The 26,043-nt window shown below is 54.0% G+C and overlaps 1 protein-coding gene across 1 annotated transcript in view; it reads left to right on the top strand.

Moving 5' to 3' along the window:
• Positions 1-25,907, top strand: part of Efcab6 (EF-hand calcium binding domain 6) — a 94,450-nt gene extending 68,543 nt beyond the window's left edge. Inside the window, exons 14-19 of the mRNA XM_023702548.1 lie at positions 12,502-12,729; positions 18,844-19,074; positions 20,663-20,813; positions 22,434-22,618; positions 24,946-25,095; positions 25,634-25,907. Coding sequence (XP_023558316.1) covers positions 12,502-12,729; positions 18,844-19,074; positions 20,663-20,813; positions 22,434-22,618; positions 24,946-25,095; positions 25,634-25,756 — 1,068 coding nt within the window. The 3' untranslated portion in view covers positions 25,757-25,907. The remainder of the gene's footprint in view (positions 1-12,501; positions 12,730-18,843; positions 19,075-20,662; positions 20,814-22,433; positions 22,619-24,945; positions 25,096-25,633) is intronic.
• The last annotated feature ends 136 nt before the right edge of the window (positions 25,908-26,043 follow it).

The following is a 26,043-nucleotide window of genomic DNA, read 5'->3' as shown; positions in this document are numbered from 1 at the left end:
CCCTGGCCCTGCTTTGCCCTGTGTGGCGCCTCCCGCCTCTGAGCACACCCACCCACCATGGGCCGCTCTTCTCAATGATCCGGGTCTGAGCTGCAGCTCCCTCCACCCAGGGCGGGGTCCTTTCTGTGGGCAGGTGTGGGAGTCCTGGGTGTCAGACCTGGACCTGAGAACCAGCCAGCTCGGCGGAGTTCTGCAAAAGGCAGAGGTGACGGCAGTCTCCAGGGAGGAGCCAGGCCCGAGGTCCTCGCTGCCCAGACCCGCCACACCTGGATTCGGGATGAGACGCCCTGGCCTGTACAGCGGAGAAGAGGAAGGACAAGGTGTTAACACCGACGCGCTGCCCGATGACATGATTACGAGAGAAGACTAGCCGGGCACGGTGGCACGTGCCCGTAAGCCCAGCACTTTGGGAAGACAGGCAGGAGGATCACAAGTTCAAGTCCTACTTGAGCAACCTAGTGATTTCTGACCCTGTCTCCAAAAAAAGTTTGTTTTTTTTAAGGGTGAGGATGTACCTCAGTGTGAAGGCTCTGGGTCAAATACTTTGTATTGAAATAAAAAGCCAAACAGAAAAGCAGGGCAAGCGCTGGGTGACAGCACGAGCCCCTTCCTCCCGAGCCACCCACAGCCTGCGAGGAGACAGCGGCTGCTTTTCTCTTCTCGGTTCTGCTCCTTTTCTCTCCTGGAAAAACATTTTATATTCAAAACACTTCATGCAAAATATAGAGTATCACCTCGCTTTTAGAAAATCGTTCCTGTTTAACATTTCTTTTAAACCTTAAAGTGCAATTTCAGTATCTTCCATGGATATAAAAATAACGCTAAGAGCAGAAATAGAAATTTTAAAAGACATAGTAGAAGCCCATATGAAATCTTTCTACTTTATTACCATGGAAATAATGGGATTTTTTTTTTTAACAAAACACATGCTTATTCAAGGCAGGGTAATTATTTTGTCACGTCGTAGCTAGCAGCCAGCCAATGAGACCTCCCTTACTTTGTGTTCATAATACATATATGATCTTTATAGCCATTCACTTAATGTTAAATAACTCAAGATGGTTTTCCTTCCAACAGAGGATTTAAGAATTATGTTTTCAACCAAAGAGGCCATAAACCACATCCAAAATGTGTGGCATCTTTTATGAACATCGTATTTGTATTAGCAGCCATATTATAGTAATGTTACTTTAATTTATCTTTCCTTTTATTGTAAATATAATGGTGTCCATGTATTTTTAATGAAAGCAAAAAAGAATGAAGAGGTTTCTCTTCAGGAAGGGACTCTAAGATTTTGGGAAGTAAATTATGAAGCTATCACCATCACTGTTATTTACTCTTGCTCCTCGTGGCAAGAACAGCGAGGTCCCCTCTGTAGCTTGGGGCTGTCGTTGAGGGCATTTGCCCCGAACCTCATTCGTGCTTGCTTGCTGAGACCACGCCAACTGCCGCTGCCCTGTAGACACACTGTGTGGTGTGTTGTGAGTGGTAACTCAGCCAGCCTGGCCGCTTGCACCTAAGTGAAGTTGACACATACTGTCACAGCCTGGGTGTTGGCAGCAGCCCACCCAGCAGGGCCTGTGGACATGGCACAGTGGCACAGGGAGGCAGCATGTCCCCATCTCTCCTGCTCAGGGACTGGGGTCAGCAAGCCAGTGCCACATAAGAGCAGAGTCACAAACTCGGTCTAGAAGACCTGCTGCACGTCTGTGCCGGCCCAGTGTGGCCCCATGCAGCTGACCTGCTTACTGCCTGCAGGGGGAGAGGAGGGTGAGAGGACCTGGTCACGGAGGGCTGGCAGCAGGGTGGCACAGCCTGCTGGCGGTGACTGCAAGCACAGTGCAGAGTTGGGGAGCTATCCCCAAGCTGAGGCTGGTTACACTAGGGCTGCAGCTCCTCCCACATCCAGCCTGAGTCTGCCCGTGTCGGAAGCCTCCTTTGGGAAGGAAGGGGTGCACCCCCATCCAGGGTCCCGTGTCCAGCAGTGGGAGTTGGTCTGGGGACTGGGCACCTACCCTGCTCGCGCAGCTGCCCCCGGGGTCTGCAGGCTGCCCACAGCAGGGCAGCTTGGTTTCTGATGACTGTGGAATCCCAAAGGTGGCCACGCCAGGCTGGACCCCCTGCAGTGGGGAACACTGCGGAGCCCCCTTCCCCTTTCAAACACAGCTGTTTCGGGCTGTGAGGAATCTGCTCATTGAGGTTCAGGGAAATTACGCTGACTATTTCTGGTCAAGCTGTGGATTTGTCCTAGTGAATTTTCTTAGGCTAACCACCCTGACTCTCTGGACAGGTCTGTCCACTCTGTCCCAGCTGCAGTCGGATGCCCGGCGCCAGGCACCCAGCCAGCGTCTCCCGACCGCTGCGCTTGGCATGCTTGGCTTACGCTCCCCTTCTCCAGACTCTTCAAATGCCGTTTCTCTGAAGGCCAGGCTAGGGTTCTTTCTGGGTTCCTGACCTCAGGGATGCTACCTGTGGGCCCCACGTACCCAGCCAGGACACACGTTATCCAGCTAGCTGCCGCCCCTGCTGGGTCCCTCCACAGCCGTGGCGGTGATTCTTAGATCAATTCCTCACAAGAGGCATGTTGCATCCATGATGCTGCCAGCTGCATCCTTGCTGGGAAGCCAGGAGCCAACCCAGGGAATCCCTGTCCCACGCGGTCTTGCCAAGCAAAGCCAGATCCCGGTAGCACCAGTACCTGACACCCCTGGGTGTCGCTTGGGATGTAACTCAGCACAGCGGCTTTGGCGCTGGCTCTGGATATCTTGTTAGGTTCCGACTCAACACTCAGCAAACGTGAGTGAGAGTGTGCACCAGAACTGGGCTGGGCCCTGAGGTGCAGGCTGTAGTGACAGGCAGGCATGCGCGCCGTTCCCACAGGGTGACCAGAGCACATCACCCACAGTCAGGGCCACAAACAAACCGGAGAGCTCTCTCTCTCAGCTGGTGCCGAAGCCTGAGTTTGAATGACTTGTACCAAGGGGTGAAGATCAGTGAGCAAGTTACCCACCCGTGATCTTGCTGGCCAAGACACTGCCACCCTGTGTCGCCCATGGTCAGATGTCTCGCCAAAAGGAGGGTTGGCAGCACCAGACACACGTGCGTGAGCTGGCCCTGAGCTGTTCTTGACATGCTCAGCGAAAGGACCCGGCCAAGCCTCGGATACCCTAATGAGGAAGCTACGGTCATTATTCCTGTTTGACAAGGAAGAAGCAGGACCGGGAAGCACGGGCACCCCCCTCACCCCAGAGCTGGGCATGGTATTGTGGGGTCCGAATCCTGACCATTTCCAGGGCCCAGGTTCAGCTTCCTATAAGACAAGAGCTATTTGGGTGTCTGCCTCCTGGGATTGTCACTCGGATTCAGCAAGTTGTTGTGGAAAGAGTTTTGCACAACCCCTGGAGAAGGAAACACCCAATGTTTGCCCTAGTTGTTATTTTTTAGTCTACCCTACTCAACTAAGTGCGTGTTTAATGCTTAGTAATGAGGAGATTCAGAGGTGTAGAGTTGATCTGGGTGAAAGAATTTCACAGTTTCACACGTGACTTCAGCCGAGTTTAGTGAATCATTAAAGGGTGGAAGGGAAGGGGTGGCTTCAGGTTCCCCTTTCATTTCTCTGCATTCAATGGTGATTCCGTGCTAATGAAGGATTGATGGCTCAGACCTCTTCCAAGGTCCTGGCGCAGACTCTTTGGGAATGCTGAGCCACGTGATGGAGGTGTGCTGGGGACTAGAGGAGGAGCCTGTGCCTATGCAGACATGTGTAGGGGCAACGTGCTGAGGAGTTTGCAAGTGGGAGCGGGACAGGGCCCCCTGGGGAGGAGCAGCGCCTGTGAGGCCTGGCTGGGAAGGCACCACACTTTGGGCATGGCCGGGGGTGTGGGGTGAGCATGGGCTAGACACACCTTGGCGGGGACTGCGGGCGCCTGGGGGGCTGGGCAGCTTCTGCAGCCCCCACTCTGTGGCATCCCAGAGCCGCAGCCGCTCCAGGGCAGAGGTTTCTGTCCCTGTTGCTCCCTGCCCCAGTCCACCACCTGGCACCCAGCGGACCTTCACCAATGCTTCCAGGTTCCTGTTCCTCCCAGGCTCTGTGTTCTCCTGTGTGTGATGGGGAGCGGGAGCCATGTGGCGGCATTAGAGTACAGCTCTGGGGTGAGGCGCAGGTGCAGCCCAGGAACTGGCGTGAATCTAGCCTCTGAGACCTCAGCCTCACTGACTGCGTCTGCAAAACATGGAGCGCCATGGCTGCCTCTGTGTGAAGTGGGACCAGAGAAGAGTCTGTCTGGCCCCAGCCAGTGCCCGGGGAAGGCGCTGAATCGGGATGGTCACTGCCCGGCCAGGCCCCTTCTTAGTAAGCACTGACAGAGTAGCTAACTTTGGGCTTTCAAAGAAGGCCTGGAAGGTTTGCGCTCAGCCCGGTCCACAGTCGTGGCGGGCTCCTCTGATGGGTGTGCACAGCACTACGTACTGCCTGCGTCCACTTCCTCCCTCTTATTTTTGGCACTGGGGTAGAATCCAGGGCTTCACATGTCCTACGTCCTCAGTGCCTTTTATTTCTTAATTTCTGACAATCTCATGAAGCCACTAAGTTGCCCCAGGCTGGGCTCGATCTCGCCCTCCTCCTGCTTCAGCCTCCCAGAGTGCCGGATTATAGGTGTGGATCATCCGTCATGCCCAGCTCTAGCGCCCCTTTCTCGACCTGGCGGGTCAGGCCTGCTGCCATCACATACCACCTCCGCTGTGTCTTCATGGGGATTTTTAAATATTTTATCTCTCTTTTTTTGACAGGCAGTTTTGCTGCTGTTGTTATTTTTAGCCTTCATTTATTCACTGTAAATACAAATGAAGATACAGTACAATTAATTTCTTCTCTAATCAAAATATTTGATCAAATGAAGCAATTATACCATTCTTTAAAAAGAAGTGGAAGAATTCTTTACTGAATATTTCCAATTAGATTTTTTTTTTTGCTACCTGCTGAGCTCTTATTCTGTATGAAGTTTCAGGATTTTTTCTTCTTTAAGATATCATGGAAAAGCTATATAATTGTATGCTGAAGTCCTGAGAACCAATTTGCTGCATGAAGCACACAGCCGGATGACTAATTATAACTTTCATTGTAATTAAATTAATAGAGAGATAGATTACTATTCTGACAACTGAGTGGCCCTGCCACGCCACTTGGTCTTCACCTGTGGCTGTCAGCCAGCCAGCTGCCATCTCGGACACCCACAGACGTGTCACAGGCACCCTTGCCTTGAGCCCACTGTCAGGGAACACTGGTGGCCAAAAGCTCTCCGTGCCCAGGTGCAGTGGTGCACACCTGCAGTCCCAGCTGCTCAGGAGGCTGCAGCAGGGGACTCGTGAGGTCAAGCCCCACCCAGGCAACTTAGTGAGGCCCTGCTTCAAAGTAAACAAGCAGAAGGGCAAGGGTTGTAGCTCAGTGCAAGACCCTGGGTTCAATCCCTCCTCTCTCTCTCTCTCTCTCTCTCTCTCTCTCTCTCTCTCTCTCTCTCTCTCTTTCTCTCTCCCCGCCCCCCCATTTAAGCAGCCTACTTTGGTTCTCTGAATTCTAAACTCATCCTCCTTCATTGCCTACAACTTAGAAATCTCCAACTTTAACAAAGAGCTGCACAGCCTCAGCGGCACAAAACAGCAAGCACATGCCCAGCCTTCACCTCTGTGAGGTGGCCGGGCTCGGCTCTGGGGGGCTTGACTAGGGCATCCTCACAAGACACAGCCAGGACTGAGCCCTGGACTAAGGGGACTTCCTCACCTGCCAGGCCCCGCACCCCCTCTCAGTTAGTGTGGTCCTCAGCCAGGCTCTGTCCGTCCAGAGCAGCCCAGCCTGGATGGCAGGTCCCACTACCTCCCGTGGCTCACCTCTGGCACACTCACAGGGCCAGTGGCTGCATGAGGGCAATTGTGGCCTGGGCTGCCTCAGGGTGGGACTAGAAAGGAATCCCAGCTCCAAGACTGCCTGGGGCCCCCCCTGGATGCCAGTGAGCAGCAGAGAGAAACCCTGCTCAGAGTTGGCACCACAGCAGAGATGGCAGGCTATATAGGGGACAGCAGCTCCAGCGCTGGGGTGCAAGGGAGAGCCCTGAATGAGTTTTTATTCCATTGCTGCCGCTGGTGGCCTCCCTCCGACTCCCTCCCTGGGGCAGTCTCAGGTCAGAAGTGGGGAGGGGGATTCTGATGTTATGAACTGTCCTGGCTACTTTTCTCTCATTGCTGGGACGAAGTACCCAAAGCCCAGAATTAAGGAAGGAAGGGTTAACTTGGCTCACAGTCTGTGGAGGTTTCAGTCCGTAATCAGCTGGCTCCAAGGCAGGTAGCACATGACAGGGGCAGCAGCTCAAGGCTGCAGAAGGTAGCATAAGCAGCAAGAGCGAAGGCAGAGGAAACACAAGCCTCTCTTCCTCTGATATTGCAGGCAGGCTGCCACCCCCAGGCGACCGTAGCACTCAGGGCATGGCCTGCTGCCTCTTGCACAGCATGAGGATGTTTACCAAGGGAGGACCCTGACGCCCTGCTGAGCCCCTTAGTTAAGTTTCTAAACTCAAATTGACACACTGTTCCTCCGCGGACCTTTTGGGAGGAAGCCGCTAGTTGGGTGTGTTCTCCGTAGCCGCCTCCTGGGTGTCCGCATTCCACCCTGGGACATGCTTTCTTTGCGCAGCCTGCCAGCTCTGTAAACAGTCACAAAGGGTCCCAAAGAATTTCTCTGGTAGTGAGGGTCCGTCCTTCCCTGCCACCCCCAGCAGGTGTTGGCTAAGACAAGGTCCCTCAGGTAGCCTAGTGAGCCAGGGAACAGCACCGCTTCTGGTGAGCTCGGGCCCAGCGTGCAGGAGACGTGATCACGTCTGCGTCTGCAAAGGCCCTCTCTGTGTCAGCTGAGGAGCAGGAGGCGTCCTCAGCCAGGGGTTCGCCTCCCGGGGCAGCCCCACGGGCCTTGCCTCCTCCAGCAGCCGGGTCACCGACCAAGGTGTCATTTGCATCTGAGGAAGGTGGCACAGAGGAGCAGAGCATTTCTGTGGTTCCAGAGAAAGCATTATTTCCCCCATTCGGATGTCGCAATCGTATGAACAGCGCCAGGGACACAAAAGCGCCAGACCAGGAGCCATCTGTTCCTGCCTGGTGGCTCTGGGCACTGAGCAAGGCTGGCAGTATCTGAGCAGCTTGGTGGAGCCTGGGAGAAGATCCAGAGGGGCAGCCGGGCGGGGCCTTGCGCAGTGCCCCCTGAAGGCTGAGTCCTCTGAGCTCTTCCGCCCTTGTGCACAGAGGTGGTGACAGTGATGGGTCTCAGAGTTGTCCTTAGTGAACCTGGGTCGCTGCCTTTGTGCATGGGGAAAGCATTTCCTCAGCAGGCAGCGGCCTGAGCGCCTCGTGGACAGCCGTGTCCAGCCTCCTCTGTGTGCGCAGAACGGGGCCTGAGCACATTGGCCAGCACCTCCAGGGTGCCCTTGCCCAGGCCTGAGACCTCCTCGGGGGCATATCGATGCTGGGGTGTGTGTGTGTGTGTGTGTGTACATGATCATTTGTGAAGGCCTCATTCAGTAGGGCCGCCTCCTACTTACATTTTCCCCCATGATTAAGTGATTTCTTCAAACATTCTAACAGTTGTATTGTAATCCACCTTATGGAAGTACCACCATTTATTTAACCATTATTGCCAGTCTTTATTTCTGTTTTGGGTTTCTTTTTTGGTGGGGAGGGGGAGTTTGAGACAGGATCTTGCCATATAGCCCGGGTTGGCCTCAGGTTCACAGTGATCCTCCTGCCTCAGCCTCCAGAAGGCTGGGGTCGCAGGTGTGAGCCACCACGACAACAGTCTGCAATGACCCCAGTCCCATGAGCTTTCCTGTATTTCCTTAAAGACAGCCCTGACAGAGGAGAAGCACTAAGTGAAAGCCTAGGAACCTGTGTGGCACCAGGTGGTTATTCTTACGGATGTTATCCAAGTTTGCCATTTGCTGAAGTAGAAACTTGTAGTCTCCATCGCTTTGCACATTGACCAACATAAGATCCAGGGCCACTGCCCACAGCAGAGGACAGCGATGTGCCCCGTCCCTCACAGCGTGTCTCCTCTGTTCTGTGGTCACTGGGCGAAGACCTCACTCTTCCTTTCTTTGTTCAAGTACCAGGCCGCGCTGTGCCCCCGCTTCTGCTCCAGGTTCTTGGGGACTCAGCAGGGAGCATAGCAGAGCTTCTGCCTCTGGGAAGTTTATTTAGGATGAGAAAGGCAAGAAGTAAATGGCAAACCAGCAGAGCAAAGGAGTGAGGTGTGGAACAGGGCTTGGAAACCCTCTGCACACCCTGGGGTAGGCACAAGGACAGTAAGTGCACCCTGGGGCCCAACTGGGCCGCTGTGTTTACAGCAACAGGAGGAGGCCTGTTACACGCCTCAGCACAGGAGTGAGGGTCACAGAGGGGGGCCAGAGAGAGCCGGGGGGTGGAGGGGCCATTGTGAGGTGTGGCCTTACTTGGGATATATTGCAGGGGTACACACAAGAGAGGACAGCAGCTCAAGCCCAGAGGTGAGGGGGCCGGGTCAGCCCAGAGCCCTGGGGTTTGGGGTGGTTTGTGGGTGGGTGGCAGAAGCTGCCCAGGCCCGGGCACCCGGAAGAGCGGTCACTGTGTGCTGAGATGGGGAGCACAGGGGCCACGTTTGGTGGGCAGGAAGGATTGTCCTGCACAGAACCCAGATGCTGGGAGCCACTTAGGAAGCCGCCCTGGCCGCCCTTAGCTCTGAGGCTGCCCTGACCTTCTGGAATGCTTTGTGGCGCTGTAACAGCGGGCCTCCTGGGTCACGCTGCAGGGACTCGTTCTGGCCGCCGCCCGCCGACATCCGATCCTGGCCCTGCCCCTCTGATCAGATCGAGGTTCCCTCTTGTGCACTGAAAACTTCCTTGCTATCCTTTTCTCAAGATTTCACATCAACTTTCACCTATTTTTCAATATCAGTGCTGATATTACTGTGTCTAACGAACTCCCCAAATACCTACTGGGATCTTTATTACAATTTTAATTTTATTACAACTTGAGAAAGGTTCTGGCTTTGTATTTGGTCTTTCTATCCTGGAGTATCGCCTCTCTCCAGTTATCCCAGTCTTGTCTTAGCAACGTCGTGTGGGCTCCAGAGGGCCTTCTTGCCATGGGCTTTGTATTTTTTGTGTGATTTTCATCCCAAAGTACTCAGTGCGTTCATCAATAATGTGATTGTTTATTTCCACATGATTCAACTTCTAACTTTATTTTTACAATATACATTTATTAATTCACTATTCTTTTAAAAATGAAACCACTTTATCAAACCAAAAATCTGTATACCGCACAATTGACAAACTTAAAATGAAAGATTCCATTGAGCCTCGCCCATGGACAGAAGTGTACAACCACAACCACAACTACGCCCAGATCACTTTTGCAGTCCCAGATCAAAGCACACTTCCTACCTTTCCTACAGATCGTCGCCTCCCAGCTTCTCCCCCTACTGAGCTCTTCTCTGTCTTCATAGATTTTCCTATTCCGGGAATTTACTTTTTTCTTTCAAAATAGCCCTTCTCGTGACAACAGTAAAGACCTTCCCATACCCAGGAGGTGGAAAGCCTGCATCACGAGCTCTCACACACTATTAGAGCAAAACTAGGGACCTACAACAGAAGCATACTAGAAATATAAGTACTTGTTTTTGTCTTTTTCTCTCTCTCCTCTTTCCTATTAAATTGTTCGTATAAGGGAAACCGCACAGTGTCCCATTTGCGTGTCTGGTTTGCGTCACCGAGCTCTGTGGTCTCCGTTATGCATCCATTGTTCTACAAATGCCTCATTTATCTTCACTGATGACAGAGTAGTACTCCACTGTACGTAAATACCACATTGTCTTTATCCGTGTATCTATTGACAGACGTACAGGCTGATTCCGAGATTAAACTATTGCGGGTTGTAATGCAATACACGAGTACACATACATTGCTGTAGAATGTTTCTAACTCTTATAAGATACTCAGAAGGGGAGTGGCTGGGTCAAATGGAATTTCTTTTTTTCTTTTCTTTTCTTTTTGGCAGAACCGGGGATTGAACTCAGGCCCTTGTGCTTGCCAGGCAAGCGCTTATTCTACTGAGCCATCTCCCTGGTCCCCCAGAATTTCTATTTTTAGTTTTGTGAGGCCCTCCTGCTGACTTCCACAGCGCTATCAGTTTACATTCCCACCAACAATATAACTTCTAACTTATGCTTTCAGCTTGCCTCAAATCCCTTGGAATAGACCCTAGTTGGTCCTAGTGCTCCATTTTTAAATATGGTTCTGGATATTTTTAATATTTTATTTTATATTTTTCCCACTAATAGCCATAAACTATGGATAGCTTTATGTTTTCTTTATCGTAGTTTGATGTTATGATAATCACACAGTGGTTGCGTCCTCCATATCTCTTTCTAAGTGCTGGGATAATTTGACTTACTGTAAAAATCATCTATTCCCTGCAGGCTTGGTGCCGCCTACCTTTAAAAATCATCTAGGCTTGACACCTTTTAGTGGCAGGTGGCAGATCTTTTAATAGCTTCCCCACTTCTTCTGTGGTTACCTGTCTATTCAGGCTTTTCTACTATTTCAGTTAAATTTGGAACTCTATATTTTCCTAAAAATATGTCCCGTTTCCCCCAGAGCTTAAAGCACACTAACCTAAGGCTCTGGATAGTACTCTGTTAGAGTTCTCCGCGATCTGTTGCTAGAATCATAGTGCCTGACAGCACACTTCCAGAAGTGTGACTACACGCGCCACACTGGGTCAGCCCTTCCTGGACAAGGCAGTAAACTGAGGCAAGTCCTGGATCAGCAGTGTTTGGCAGGGCCACCTAGCCAGGCAGGGCGGAGTCTAGACTCGGGCCCAGGGCTCCGTCTCCTCATGCTGCCCACCCACCTATGTTGTTCCTAGCGGTGCTCACCCGGGGCCAGGCTCACTAACCCTCTGCTCTCTGGGTACCGCTTAGCCTTGGGAAGTGTCTTTTCAATTTAAAATTCTAAAAACCTATAAATGCATCAGTAATACCACTTTTATTTTCTAAAATGAGAGAAGAAAAGCATTTGTTTGCTTTCCAAATGGCTCCATGTGGGTATGTTTAAAAGCTGCTGCTCACCTGTAGGTGGTTGAGGGCTTCGGTTTGAGTGGAAGTGAGTGTGTTCCAGGTTCTGAGGATATTCCCAGCAGCCTCCTGTGTTTGATGCCATCTCGTCAAGTACAAAACATTTTGTATATTATGCAGATTCCTCTGTTCTACAAGATAGTAGCCTGTAATACAGCCCTCCTGTGGACTGGCTTGAGACAACACAGCCAAGTTTGAATACTAGGTGAGGACTTTCCATATAGTAATCTGCTAAAGTTCCCAGGACAGCGTTGGCCCAGGAAGCATTGTTGTCAAAGCTAACAGACACAAATCAGGGAAACTGATTGTAGCTCAGCATATGCCCAGGTGCAGGGACAGCTTTCATGCGTTGTCATCCCTGGACTGTCACAGGCCAGGCCTCCCCCTCCATCCCTACACCCCACACCTTCTTTGAAGGTTAGGAGTCCACCTGTTGCTGGAGCCAATGCAGGCCTGGCTCTGTGGCCTTTGCCTGTGTGCACATGTCGGGTTGCCTCTCTGGCCCCACACAGGAGGTCCCGGCTGCCCAGTCCAGCTCCATCCCTGGGGTTCCAGTCTCCCAAGTGCAGTCTCCCCAGCACTCCTTCGTGATTAGCCCTGGCCATTGTCACCGTCCCTCCGCGGATGCTCACTGAGAGACTCTCCCTTGCTTGCTATCCCTGCCCTGTCTGCCCAGCATAGTGATCGGCACTGACAGTGAGGTAGGGTGCAGTTCCCTGGCTCACTGGACCACACAAAGGAGCCTTCTGACACTTTTCTTTCCTGGAGACCATTTCTTCCTCCCTTCAGGAGGTCCCCAGCTCTGGACAACTTGCTTGTCCTGGCTCCGGCTTCCCAGCACCATGGACAGCGCCTCCAAAGCCGGCCTCTCACCAGGATCTCCCAGAGCCCTTGCCCAGGGCCCTAGGCAGAATAAATCCCCTTGGGTCTCTGTATTGGGCCTCAGGGGCACTTAGTCAACAGGGCTGCTGCGTAGTGTCCTGCCAGCCATCAAAACCATCTTTCAGTACCAGTCACTATGAGCAAATCGATGAAACTCACATCCTGAAATGAAAGCACAACCTGCAGACCCGCTGGCTGTACACAGCGGGCACACACTGTGTTTGCCACATGCACCAAAGGATGGCATAGGCCAAAGGCTCAGCATCACACAGACCCTCCTGGGCCACCCAGACTTCTGCACAGCCAAGTCTGGCCTGCGAGCGGCGCTTTCCCCGGCCCGCATCTGCGCTGCTCTTGATCCGGCTTCTCTGGCCCTCTGCCTCCCTGGGGAGTGCCCCAGCTGCGGGCCCTGCAGCCAAGAGGTGTGCACCCCTGACTCACTGCACCACTTTCCATTCTCTTTCGTGCAGACCGCTGATGAGTGGGCTGAGAAAATGCCCAGAATCCCTCCCTCCACGTCTCCCAGAGAAGTGGCCAGCAGGGAGCTGCTGGCGTGTCTCCACAAAGCCGTGGGCTCCCACCACCATGCCTTTGCCCAGGAGTTCGAGAACTTTGACACCAACAAAACCAACACGGTCTCCAGAGACGAGTTCAGGGCCATCTGCACCCGCCACCTGCAGATCCTGACTGACGAGCAGGTAAAGCGTGGACTTCTTGGCTTCTGTTCCAGCCAATGTCAGGGCACCCCTGGCCTGTGTTCCCCAGCACACAGGACGTGCCCTCTACTTTAAACCATACTCAAGCTTCTATTTGCCTTATTTTCTTCTCTTTTTGTTTTATGATAGACCCTCACTTTGTAGCCCAGGCTGGCCTCTAACTCACTACCCTCCTGCCTCAGCCTCCCAGAAGCTAGAACTAGGAGCATGCAGTGCTCTGCCCAGCTTTGTTTTGTTGTTCACTGTCACTCTTAGGTGACAGGTGTGAATCGCACCATTTCATTCAAAGTGCAAAAAATGTCCCTTTGGCTTTGCAAATCAAACTAAATTTAGCCCCAGCTCCCCTTCTCCTTTCCTTCCCCATCATCTGTTGCCCGTGTGAGCCAAAGAGGGCGGCCAGGGCCCTGCACACCCCAGAAGATGACGTGGGCTTTCGTGTTCCTGGGGCTTTCTCTGCCCCCCACTCTCGCTGCTCCTAAGGCTGCTCTGAGCACACTGGGGACCTGCCTGCCCCAGGGATCCGCTGGGATGCTGGACACAAGCTGTTGCCTCCTGGCGTCCTCTGCCCATCGCAGACCCTCAGAGCAGCTTCCCCACTATCTCCTTCCTCCAAGACTGAGTGGGGCCACTGCAGCTCAGAGGCTCTGGCCACATGCTGCCCCATCCTTCTCAGCTGCACAGGGCCTCCCAAGGCACGAGGTGTCCTGAGGGTTTGCCCTGAGGCCCCCATAGTGAGAGAAGAGCTCCTTGGGAGGGGCCTGTCCTTACCGGCTTCCAGTGATGGCCACATGGTTGCTTAGCCCCACACCCAGCATCACGTGTGTAACCGTGCCTGGTGCAGAGAAGGTGCTCAGCAGGTACTCACTATGGGCAGGGTCCCACTGTCGCTGTGGGATGTCCAGACCTCCCCACACATGTGCCCATGCCAACATGTACGTGCGCGCGCACACACACACACACACACACACACACAGCTCAATGTCGAGTAGCCAGCAGAGAGCCCTGGTCCCTTCGCCCAAGAAAATGCTCTGCTGCCAGCTGCTCCTACCCTCCAGCAGATCCACACCCTTTCCCAGAGAATAGGTCAGGCAAAAGGAGATAAAACACAAAGCAGTACCCCTTCCTTCCTCTGGATTCTGCTCAGGCCCAGCACAGGGTTCTGCCTGCAGATCCAGGTAGAAACATGTCCTTTTGACTCCAGAGTTTTGAACCTCACTTCTGGGAAGAAGGCACTTATTAAAGCCTCTGTGTCCCTGCTACTTCTCTCAAGGACACAACACCCAGCCCCCAATGCTTTCAGGAAGAAGGTTATTTTGGTTCACGTTTTCAGTCCATCATTTTCTGAAGCCAAGGCAAGGAGGAGTAGGGGAAGGGACTGGTGGGGCAGAGCTGCTTATCCCATGGCCACCGGGAAGCAGAGAGGGAAGAGAGGACCAGGGAGGGAGATGCGGCCTGCAGGCCATGCCCCCATGACCCACTACACTCTGGCAATGGGAGCGTTGGGCTTGACTTGTGGGGGCTGTGGCTACAAGCAGGCAGGGCAGGGGCCTGGCCCAGGGGAAGGTGGGCGCTCTCCTGAGGACAGGAAGTCAGGTCCATGGAGGCAGGGGAGAATGGCATGGCAGAGGGGACACCCCCACAGAAGCAGAGTGTGCCGCCAGTGTGCACGAGAAACCAGCACCTGCCCTCCTGGGATCTGCCTTCTTTTGGGGGTTCACAGACAATGAAGAAACCAGAATATGTGGTTTCTTAGAAGTGAGGCTCTTGAGGCAAAACCAACACCAACAGGCAGGTGAGGTGGAAAAGATAAAGAGCGAGGAGCCTGCAGTTCTGGACAGGTGGCCACATGTTCTCAGAGCAGTAGACTAGGGAGTGAACACTGATAATCCGGTGGGGGTGGCTGGGAGCCGGCTGAGACCCCTTGGCAAGGTGACAAGGGTGTCAAGGGGATCCAACAGGGTCAGAGCACAAGGTTGAAAGCCAGTACTGCAGAGGGCAAGGGGTGGGGAAGGAGGCCTGAGCCTAGAGCCCGTGTAGGATGGGAGCCCGGAAAGAAGACTTTTGGGGCCAGCAAGATAGCTCAGCGGGCTAAAGCACCTGCTTAGGCAAGCTTAGGCAAGTGCAGGGACCGCAGTTCAATCCCCAGCACCACATGGCACACCAGGCCCACCCCAAGGGCAGGCTGAGCCAGCCACAGAGTCTGGGTGTAGTGGCGCATGCCTGTTACCCCAGCACTGAGGAGGCTGAAAACAGGAGGGCCACCATGAGTCCAAGCTGTGTAGTGAGACCCTATAACAACCAAATACATTTAAAAAAGAGAAAGGTCTATCGTTTTAAAAGACTACGTTGGGTTTCACTCAAGGACCGGTGCATGCCCTGATGAAAACAGCGCTTTAACGTACTGCATGTTCTGGTGAAGAAATTCTCACCCCTGCCTCTTCCAGGTCATGAGGATATTAACGTGCGAGCCCTCCTGAAGGTTTTGATGTTTTCACTAAGAGATATGTTGAAATTTCCAGCTGGAATGCTAGATGTATCAATTTCTTGCAGGGTCTTTCAAATTAAATATATATGAATTTAGAACTATTATTTGATGTCTGCCTGCATATCTCTTTCTAATTTTTTTTAAATCTTTGACCCTTCTGAGACCTATGTTTTTTGTAAATGTGTATTAACAGCCTATCAGTAGATCATTTTAAAAACTTCAAGTAAATAATCTCTGCTTTTTTATTTATATGGATGTTTATCTCATCCATTTATATTTATTGTGATTCCTGATGTATTTGTATTATCTGATATTGTGCTTTCTACTTAACACTCATGTTTTATGTTGTTTACAGTCTTTCTTCTTTTGGATGGAGCTTATAGAATATGTTATTCTAATCTTCTAAGTTCTATAAGTTATGTATCTTATTTTGTTCTTTTAACTTGTAAGTGGCCATTACCCTTGAATTTTTACTAAGCTTTATAAAACAAAACCCAAAGCCTAAAGCATCTCCTTTGCCCTCTGGCACCCAAGGAGATGAAGCTATTGTGATTCTAATTTTCTTGGGGTTTGCATTACTATTTTGTAATATTTTAGATGCATCTTAACACTTTTCTGTACAAATTAAACATTAGGCTGGTTTGCTTTATAAAGTTGGTGTTTATTTAATGTTACTTCCTTTACTACTTACATCATAACCCTATCTTCTGGGATCATTTTCTTCAAGAAGTAAGCTTTTCTTCATGATCTGTTGATGGTAGATCTTTAAATACATATAGTTATATATCTCTCATGAGAGAGAGGAAGGAGAAAAGGGGGACGGAGGGAAGAGGAAGGTAGAAGAGGAGAGGAGAGGAGAGGAGGGGAGGGGAGGGGAGGGGAGGGGAGGAGAGAACAGGACAGACATATGTAGTTCAAGCTGTCCGTGCTGGCCTCAACTTCACAGAAATCCTCCTGCCTCAGACTCCTGGGTGCTGAGGTGTCTCATTTACTCTTCTGTCACTGCTGGGACAAATACCCGACACCCAATATGAAGAAGGAACGGTTTACTTAGCTCACAGTTAGTGGAGGTTTCAGTCCATACTTGGCTGACTCCGAGACAGAGCGGCACATGGCAGAGGGCATGCGTTCATGGCAGCAGCGAAGAGCAAGAGCCGAAGGGGAGAAGCCCCAGCCCCAGCAGCCAGCCAGCCCTTCTGCCCTCCTCACTCTGTAATGCAAATTGCCCACCCAGGGCCAGGGCGCAGCACTCACCCCTGCAATCCCAGCACTGAATCAAGAATCAACCACAAACTCCTGAAGCCGCCCCAGGACTGCAGAGGGCCTGGGGGTGTGGATAACAAAACACAACCCATGACATGTTACAGTCATGCGTCACCATACTCAGCTGTTTTGCCATATTTTAAAGGAAATATTCCTGCTAGTAATTTCCTTTTAACAGTTTAAACAACAGTATTCCACCGTAGCTTGTGTGATATTGTGTAAGACACATCCATGAAATCAGGACTCTGGGAAGGGGCCAGCAGGCTCTCAGGTGATTCCAGTGTGCCGGAGCTTGAGAACCACTTTATATTACATACATCTGTGTTATCTAATAATTCTGATATCTGAAGTCAAGATCTATCTTAGCTTGTTTCAGCCAACTCACGTTCCCATTGATTGGCTCCTGTGTGTGGTCGGTGGTTTCCATTTCATTACGGGCCAATGCTTGGTTGAATTTAACCCAAGGGAATCCTGAGGGACGTTGTCTACTCTCCCATCATGACTGTGCATTGTGACAGGGTTGCTAGGTGAGCTCAGGGCAGGGACAGTCATCATGTGGGCTCTCAGCTGCATTAGAGAGGAGTGAGGACCCAGGACGGAGAGAGGAGTAGGGGAGACAGCAGGGCACAGATGGTCTGAGGCAGTGACAAGGGGCCCAGCAGGGGTGGCCAGAGAGCGGAATAGCCACGGGAGGGATGCATTGGTGATGTCCGGGTGTAGCCCTGTGGGAGGCCTTGATGAGGCCAGGAACCGAGAAGCCGAGGATCCAAAAGGATCCACCACCCATCCCCAGCAACTCAGCCTTTGCTGGAAACACCGAGAGGCAGGGAGACAGGGAGAAGCCGGAGAGACCCAGATCAGGGCAGAGGTGGGAAGGTTGGCCCTGGGGAAGAGGAGGAAAAGGAGGAAAAGGGAGGGGAAGGAGAAGGAGGAGGGGAAGAAAAGGAAAGAAGAAAAGAAAGAGAAGGAGAAAAACAGAAAAAGAAAAAAAAAAGAGGAGGAGGGGAGGCAGAACTACGAGGAAGAGAAGAGCAGCTTCAGCCAGAGCCCAGGCTGTCATTAGAGAAGAGGATCAGACTCCACTGGTGCTGCAGAGTCTCCTGTGGCCTGTGGTGGGGGTGGAGACTCCTGGTCACGCAGCTCTGAGAGTCGGCTCCAGCAGCACACAGTGACCTCAGGGGACAGACACTTGACTCTCCAGCTCTCAGAGTCCTGGTGGTCTCTGCTGCCAGGGTCCGAGAGGAGGGCACTGCTCGGCAGAGCACTGAGGGGCCGTTTTGGTATCGAGGCCATGACTCCAGGCATGGCATCGTTACCTAACCCGGGATTCTGAATCCTCTCTAACAGCTCCAAGCAAGTGCGCTTGTCATGCCAGCTGCCACCTGTACGTCCCAGCCAGGGTCATCTATCCGGGGACCTACAGGTGGCAATGGGCAACTTGGGGCCGGTGTGGGAGCCAGAAGGGACTCAGGGCCTTCACATCCACATGGCCCAAGGTGCCCCTTATAGTTTGCTCTTGGGAAAGCTCAGGGAGTCCCACAAGCAAACTCAAGGAGTAGCCTTGGCCTGGGGGCCAGGGGAGGGGGCCCCGTCTCCCCTCTTCCCTGTTGATTCTCCTTCAGCCTATGCCGAAGCTGGGGCTCCACAGGCCTCTAGGGCTGTGCACAAAATCAAACTGAAAGCCAGTTCCCATGCTTCCTGGCGCCCCGAAAGCCCTTGACACTCTAAGTGGCTCCTCGAGGACGCGCGGCACTCTCCGGGTGCCCTGTCAGTCCCCATACGGTCTGCAGTGCTGAGAGCAACAACACACGGAGCCGTACACTTCTTTCCGGATTTCTAAACACTCCCTTTTCATCTCATGAGAAAACGTTCTTGGCCTCGAGGGTGAAATACTTTGTGGATGGACATTCAGGGGCTGGGGCAGCGGCATCTGGCAGGCCTTTGCCGCAGTCAGGGTAGGACAAGGCAGAGAAATGAGTGGGACCACTCAGGGATTGGGGCAGCCCGGACTTTGATTTGCATTTTCCCTAAAATGTTTTCATACACTGCGGCTCACTCACTGTGACTAACCACAAGATTTAATGGCCTTAAATGGCTCACTATGGGCCCAATTCAATTAAAAAATGTCCTGCGGAAGCCATGAATAATCCTCTAGTCGTGGCTCTTCCAGGCTTCCAGAGGCTCTCACCAAGCAGAGGCCAAGTGATTTTCGTCCCCTTTTCTCCTGTTTTTCATTTCCACGGCTTGGCCCCTGCCAGTGTGGCCAGCACTGACCCCATGGCGCAGCTGGGACTCTAGGCTCTGCCGGGTCCACACTGACCCTGGGGGTCACTCTCCGCCTTCTCCAGTTTGACAGGCTCTGGAGTGAGATGCCCGTCAGCACCAAGGGGAGGCTGAAATACCAGGAGTTCCTGAGCAGGTTCAGCGTGGAGCAGGCAGCCACGCCGCCGGCCACAGGAGACTCGACCCAGGCCCAGAAGGGAAGCAGCATCCCCGAGGTCTCAGAAGAAACCAGGCCTGCTGGCTCCTCGCCCATGCGGGATCCGAGGGCAGGGCTGAAGTCACGGAGTCACCCCTGCGTGAGTGTGCACCCTGAGAAGTGCCCCATAAGATCTCACAGCAGGTCCACCAACCCGCGCCTGGGCACAGAAAATCACTAGGGCCTCAGTGGCTGCTTCCCCAGAAGGAGGGGTGTAAGAATGAGAGGGCGAAGAGCAGAGGGGTCCCCTAATGGGAAAAGAGCTGCCCGGGTGGGCACAGGCTTTCTCCCTCTACACACAGGCAATGAGTCCAGGGAAGGCCGAGGGGAAGAAGGTATCCTGAGCAGAGTGCTGTCATGTGGGCCCGGGGTGCAACAGCCTTCAGAGACTGGACACGTCACACCTGCATGCATGCAGCGCATAATGACTGCCACGTGACGAGGCCCCTGCAGGGTCCACAGCAAGGGATCTGAGGGGTGGCTCAGCTATCACAGGACAGGGTGGATGGGCCATCAGTCAGTCCAAAAGCAGAAAGTAGAGCAGAACGAGGGGGTCGGGAGCACCCCGCAGTGTCCACGCCCTGGTCCCTGGAATCCGAGGCAGAGGGGCATCAGCAGTGGCTGTGGCTGACGCTGGATCGAGAGCTGATGGGGAGGATCCAGCCAGCTCAGGGTGACCATGACTGTCTTCACTTGGGCGGGGAGTCATAGCCAAAGAGACAGGGCTCGTGCAAGACCTGCCTGATCCTGCTTGCTTTGGTGACCAAGGTGCCGCCAGCTAAGCAGCGGGAGAAGCTAGAAAGGAGCCAGATGCCTCGACTTCAGCTCTGAGGGCCACTTTACTTCTGGGCTCCAGCACTCCCAGGAAACACGTGAAGGTGCTCACACGGGCCAGAGGGACCCGGCCTGGGTTCCAGGGGAACAGAGCCCGCGCCGATTTCTGGGCAGCAGAGGAATTCTGGAGATGACACTGGACAGTGAGGAGGAGTAGATAGAAGGGTGGCCACACGCGAGCCAGAAGCAACGGGCCAGGCATCACAGTGGTGGCAGGCAGCTGGGGAGGGGCCCACTTGGATGTGGCTGCAGGACAGGCCAAGAGGGCTCCCGATGGAGAGGCAGGGGCTGCACGGGCAGCTGAAGGAAGGGCGTGGCTGTCCCCAGGCCCAGGCGGGGGTCTCAGGGGAAGCCCTGAGGTCCTCTGAGCAGGCTTGCTACTGTATTGAATGCCCTGTGATGAGCAGGCCCAGGAGCAGGTCTGGACTGGACAGAACAGCTCCTTTGAAATAGAAACGACAACAAAGAACAGCCTCATCCCAGGTCCACATAATTTCAAAATAATGGATTTTGTTTCTACAGGATTGGGCGCCTCATGCAGATGAGAAAATCCCTTTCTTTGATAAGTCCTTTCCTCAAGTGAAAAATATGTCACTTCACACACAGCACACACACACACGCATGCACACACAATGCACACACACAGCCCCAACCGTGGCTACATATTTATTCCGAAAATGTTTTGGGTGCGAGGACTTGCTTCCCACTGACACAAACCTTAGCTAAATAGTGAGGGCACATCTCTGTTCTGGTTTCCCTCCCTCCTCTGAGCTAACACGGGCCGCAGCTCCACACACCCCAAGCCCCGCGTCCAGGTGGAGCCTCAAGTGAAGGTCCTCTCTGCCCTCCTGCAGACCCCAGCGGGCACCCCGCTGCTGCAGAACTGTGAGCCCATCGAGAGCCGGCTGCGGAAGCAGATCCAGGGCTGCTGGCGGGAGCTGCTGAAGGACTGCAAAGACAAGGACACGGGGAGACTGGGGACTGTCCCTGCAGCCGAGTTCCTGGGTATGTGTGGCTCCATGCCTGTCCCCACTGCTGGCAGAAAGCCATTCTCACCAGGCACCCCCACGCTCACGCTCAGGATAGAGGCCATGGAGTAGCAGAGGAGCAGGCCTGCTACAACGCCCTGCGGTAGAGGTCGCAGGCTGTGACACCTGCGAGGCTTGGTCTACACTCCACCAGCTCTGAGTGCTGGACACCAGGCTTGCCTGTGGTCACTGGGAAAATGTGAATGCCCCAGAATGTGACAGCAGAGGGGAGGGGTAAGGCAGAAGGGGGCAGATGACAGGTGGGAACGCTCCAGCCCTCGTGACACAGCTGAGACAGGTAGAGGAGGGCAGGGGGGCACTCCCGGGCTCCACCCACACCGGCACCATCTGTGATCCCTTTGCTGAGCTTTGAAAATGAGCCCCGCTGGACTTCTGCACCCACCAACCGCTGTTGTGGCTCAGGGAGCACTTCGTACCACAGCACCGGGCTGGCCACGTCCCTCTGTGGACCTCCTGCTCACCTTCCTCTCCTGGCTTTTCCCTGGGGCTCTCCCACACTGGCAGAGGCAACTTCATCCTAACTCACGTGGCCAAAAAGGCACAGGCGGGACAGGCTGTAGACTCCTTCACGGCTCCTAGGGAAATGCTTACAAATTAACAGGAGTCGGTAATATCCAAACGGCCGCACACCAGCCACATTTTGGGCACAGCCAGACGTGCAGCGTTGATTTCCAGGCACGTTTGTGGTCCACTTGTTTGACCTTATCTGGTGCCACTGCTCTGACTCCTCCTGCTCTTTGTGTTCTAACCCTGATGTGTAAATCAGCCCTCCACTGAGCTGCTTGTCCAGCCTCATGGGGCATCCAAGATGCAGACTAGAAAGAGGCACAAACTTCCAGGTCCTCATGTGTTTTCCAGGGGTGAGGGCATCTTTGGGCTCCATGGGTCCCCGCTGGCCCGCTGGCCCGAGATCTCCCTCCAGGCTGTGCCCAGAGAAACGCATGTCCCACAGTGCTCAGCGGTGTCCTTCACCCCACGCCCACTTCTCTCTCAGCCTCTGCCACCAGTACAGCCCTGCAGCCTGGCCTTGACACTGTCCTCTCCAGAACCAGCCGGGCCTTTCTGATTAGGAAGGTGACTGTACACAATGACTGGCACCAAGGGGCAGGGCAGGGCTGAGCGCTGACCTCTGGCATGAAGACGTGCCAGGCCCATGTGGCATCCAGTGACTCTCATGAGAAAGCCAGGCTCAGCCCTGACACCGAAGTCCTCAGACACTCGGATCCACCTGCTCCGGGGCAGCTTTCCCAGACTGCAGGTGTCACTAGCAGGAAAGCTGATCCCCGTACCGGGGCTGCAGCCTGACGACTCCGTCCCCTCTGTCCAGTCCCCGATACCCAGCTCCAGTCCTTGGGGAGCACAGCCTCCCCCCTCATCCTGGCTCCCACAGTGCTTGGTCTTCACACAGTGACCACAGCTCAGGTGACCAGGACAGCAGGTTCCGGGAGCGTGGGCCAGTGGGACCCAGGAACCCCTCTCGACGACAGTCCCTTGGGTGTCTTTTCCTGTTCCTGTGCGTCCGGCTGGCCTGGCCTTGGCCAACACGCCACCCGCTCACCCACCTGCCCACCCGCAGCTCTCGTGGAGAAGTTCCACCTGGAGGTAAGCAAGGAGGAAGGCCAGCAGCTCCTCACGAAGTACGACCTGAAGGACAACGGCACCTTCGCCTACTGCGACTTCATCCAGAGCTGTGTGCTCCTGCTCAAGGCCAAGGAGACCTCGCTGATGCAGCGCATGAGGATCCAGAATGCGCACAAGATGGTAGGTGGTGGCCTGGGAGCTGTGGTGGGCAGCACCACTGTGGGTGATGCCAGGGTGGGTGGTACCCCCTTTACTTCCCACCCCTGCAGCCTGTCCTCCAATGGCTTGTGATCTCTGCCTAGCAAAGCCTTGTCCCCTTAATCCTTGCCACCCACAGGCATGGGAAGGAGCCCACAGGGTCTGAATGTCCAGGCTGGCACCTAAAGCCAGGGCCAGGGTAGTGAACGGGTCTCCACCAGGCTCTGGGAACACTGAAGACACCTCAGAAACGTTTTCCTTGGGCATAAGTTAGAGCTTTCCCTTCTCTCCCTTGAAACCCTGTGGGTCTGGAGACACCTAGCAGCAGGATCCTCCGAAGGACAGGCACAGTGTCAGCCACTCACATGAAGCCTTTGAGTAGACACAGAAGGAAAATGGGGTGTGTGGGTGGGCGAGGGCATGGCCACCCTATATGTGTTGAACCGAGAGGCAAATCCTCTGTTCGCCAGTCGCTGGGCAGGAGTCCTGCTCGGAGCATGGAGTGGAGCCAGAGGGAGCTCCCTTTCCTGTTTCCTCAAGACTTGGGATGGCAGCAGGAGGGCGCGACTTCTGGAACTGACCTTTGGTTCCCAGTCCCGTCTAATCGCGGCATCGAGGTCCACGCCCTGCTGCTCCAGTCTCGCCAAAACACGGATTCAAGGCAGGCCTGAGCTACACAGGGAGTTCGAGGTCAGCCTGAACTCATGGAGAGGCCAGGCCTCACTCAAAAAGCAAAACAAGCCAGGTGTAGTGGCTCCCATCTGTAATCCCAGCACTCAGGAGGCTGAGGCAGGAGGATTGCTGTGAGTTCAAGGCCAACTTGGGCTACACAGGGAGTTCAAGTTCAGCCTGAATGCATAGTGAGACCCTGTCTTACAAAAACAAGGGAAAGAAAAAGCAAAACATGAAGTCAGAAAATAGGTTTCTTGCTCTTCTGGTCTGAAATGTTGATCAGAGTCACAGCAGACAGCGAGTGCAGCTGGCACCGCGGATTCAGGAATGCACAGGGCTGATTCCGACTGCCGGGCCAGAGGTGTGGGGCAGGGGAGAGTGTGGCTCATCCGTAAGCAGGGGGCAAGTGCTTTCTGCACAGCTGGGTCTGGCATGCCATGCAAAATCAGGCAGCGCCCTCACACAGCTTCCTCCCGGCACAGCCAGGCAAGAGCCAGTGGAAAGTCTCGGGAAAGGACAAGTTCACGAAGGAAACAGGAAGTCAGGGCGGCTCTCGGGTTGGCCTGCGTCTTCTGTGAAGAGGAAAGACTCTGCCCTGGATAGAGCCCCACAAATGTAGCGCGTGGCGTCCCCCTTCCTGGTCCTCCTCCTCTCCTGGCCTCTCAGAAAACAGCCCACGAGGCTCTGGCGTGGCCCCTGTCCCCTCTGGCAGCTGCTGAAGAAGCTAGAAGGCAGGCTTTGGTGTCTGGCTGCTTGGGAGTCTGCTCTGTGCCCTTCAGCAGCAGGAAGACGTCCTGGGGGAACCTCATGGGCACCGCTGTTTCCTGCAGGGTTGGGGTCGGGTCCGGGCTGGCAGCCCCAGATAGCGGGGAGACCCGGTGTGGAGTGAGCCGAGCGCCCAGTCTGCAGCCTGTGGACCCCCGCTTGGGCAGATTGGCAGCTCGCAAAGCCCTCAGGTGTCTGCGGTGTTTCCATCCTAGGTGCCGAATGAGGTCAAAGGAAAGCAATTTCACGCGGCCGCGTTTGTTGCTTGTGCGGAGCGCCGTGTTAAAATTAAACTTCCCCGAAAACATGTTGCATGGTATTGCCTGCAGCTCACCTCCACAGTATTCAGGCATGTGCCGGGTCTGAATCATGCTAAAATATCCTGTTTTTGATCTAGTAGCACCTAAATGAAATAATCACAGTGTAGCACTGTCTAATTACTAGATATAATTACAACCTTGGCAATTTTTTTTAACACTCCTCATTATAATAACCCTCCAGAAGACCCAGACTGGAATTTCTTTCTCCTTTTTCTCTTTTTCTTTCCTCCACCTACTCTGAAGCTGGTCTGATGTCTGCCCAGCCCTCTCCTTCCATCCCTGGGAGCAGAGACTTGGCCTGCTGTGTGCTGGGGTCCCAGCTGGCTGGAAACATGTCCCCCGCTGAGGCTGTTACACATTCAATGAAATGGGGGAGTGCAGAGCCCCCTCCTTCCAGAAGCAGGCAGACCCCAGAGGCAGTATCAGAACGACCCACACTGCTCACTGCGCACAGAGGGAAGCGACTATGTGCGCCCGCAGAAGGCCACACCCCCTGCGCCACGGGGCCGCCCCCACTTCCAACCCCCACATTCCTCCTGCTCTGTCTCCTAGAAAGAAGCTGGTGCTGAGACATCCTCCTTTTACGCGGCTCTACTGCGCATCCAGCCCAAGATCCTGCACTGCTGGAGGCCCATGCGGCGCATGTTCAAAGCCTACGACGAGGGCGGGACGGGGTTTCTGACTGCGGATGACTTCAGGAAGGTGAGCCCCTGGGGAGGGGGGCCTGCGCCCCACCCAGAGCCGCTGCCAGCGCAGCTTCTTTACTAGAGCTTCGCTTGCCAATGCTGCACCGGCTCCTGGACCTTGACCCCAGCCCTGTCCCGGCCTGCACCCCAGGCCTGCACCCCAGGCCGCACTACGAACCCAGCAGGGCAAGGTGGCTGTGATGCAGACACGGTGGCCCCTCCTACACCTGCACCAGACATCGGCCACCCTGGGTGGTGGAGACCTCTGAGTCGGAATGATTTTCGAGTCCCAACACAAAACCTGCTCCCTCTGAGATACAGTTTTTGCTTTTGCTTCCCAACCAGGTGAGGCGGGCAGGGCTGCCTTAGCCACTCCTGCCAGGGGACCAAATAGAGCAGGATAATTCAGGCCACTGGCTGTGTTACTGACATGTCATCCACACTCTGCACCTGCAGGGGGCTACACGGCTGGTGCCCGAAGGCTGCAAGGCCCAGGCAAGGGGCAGGCACAGCCCTGCCCAGCCTGGGAGCTGCAGGTCTTCCTCTGTCCCCAGGTGCTGAGGCAGTTCAGCATCAACCTCTCCGAGGAGGAGTTCTTCCACCTGCTCGAGTACTACGACAAGACGCTGTCCTCCAAGGTCTCCTACAACGACTTCCTCCGGGCCTTCCTGCAATAGGCACTGCTGCAGTGCACCCCAAAGACAGACCAGGCCGCGTCTGTCTCTGCAGCTAACAAGAGCATAGAACCGAGGGGTCTGGTGGATGTCCCGGTGCATCTGCAGATAGAACACCAGCTCAGCCTGTGAGTCTGGACGCCTCTTTCCACTGCCGCGGGCGGCCCTGCTGGGCCTCAGCAGCCTTATTAGCTTGAACAAATGAAATAGGCTTTGCAGGAATGATTCTTGACTTTTAAAAAGATCTAATAATAAAATAGTTAAGAACTTGGGATTTCCAGGCATTGTGT

This window comes from Octodon degus, unplaced genomic scaffold, assembly GCF_000260255.1.
Source record: "Octodon degus isolate 3935 unplaced genomic scaffold, OctDeg1.0 scaffold00153, whole genome shotgun sequence".
In the NCBI taxonomy this organism is placed as follows: Eukaryota; Metazoa; Chordata; class Mammalia; order Rodentia; family Octodontidae; genus Octodon; species Octodon degus.
The sequence above is the reverse complement of the archived record's forward strand: the minus strand, read 5'-3'. Positions and strand labels throughout refer to the sequence as shown.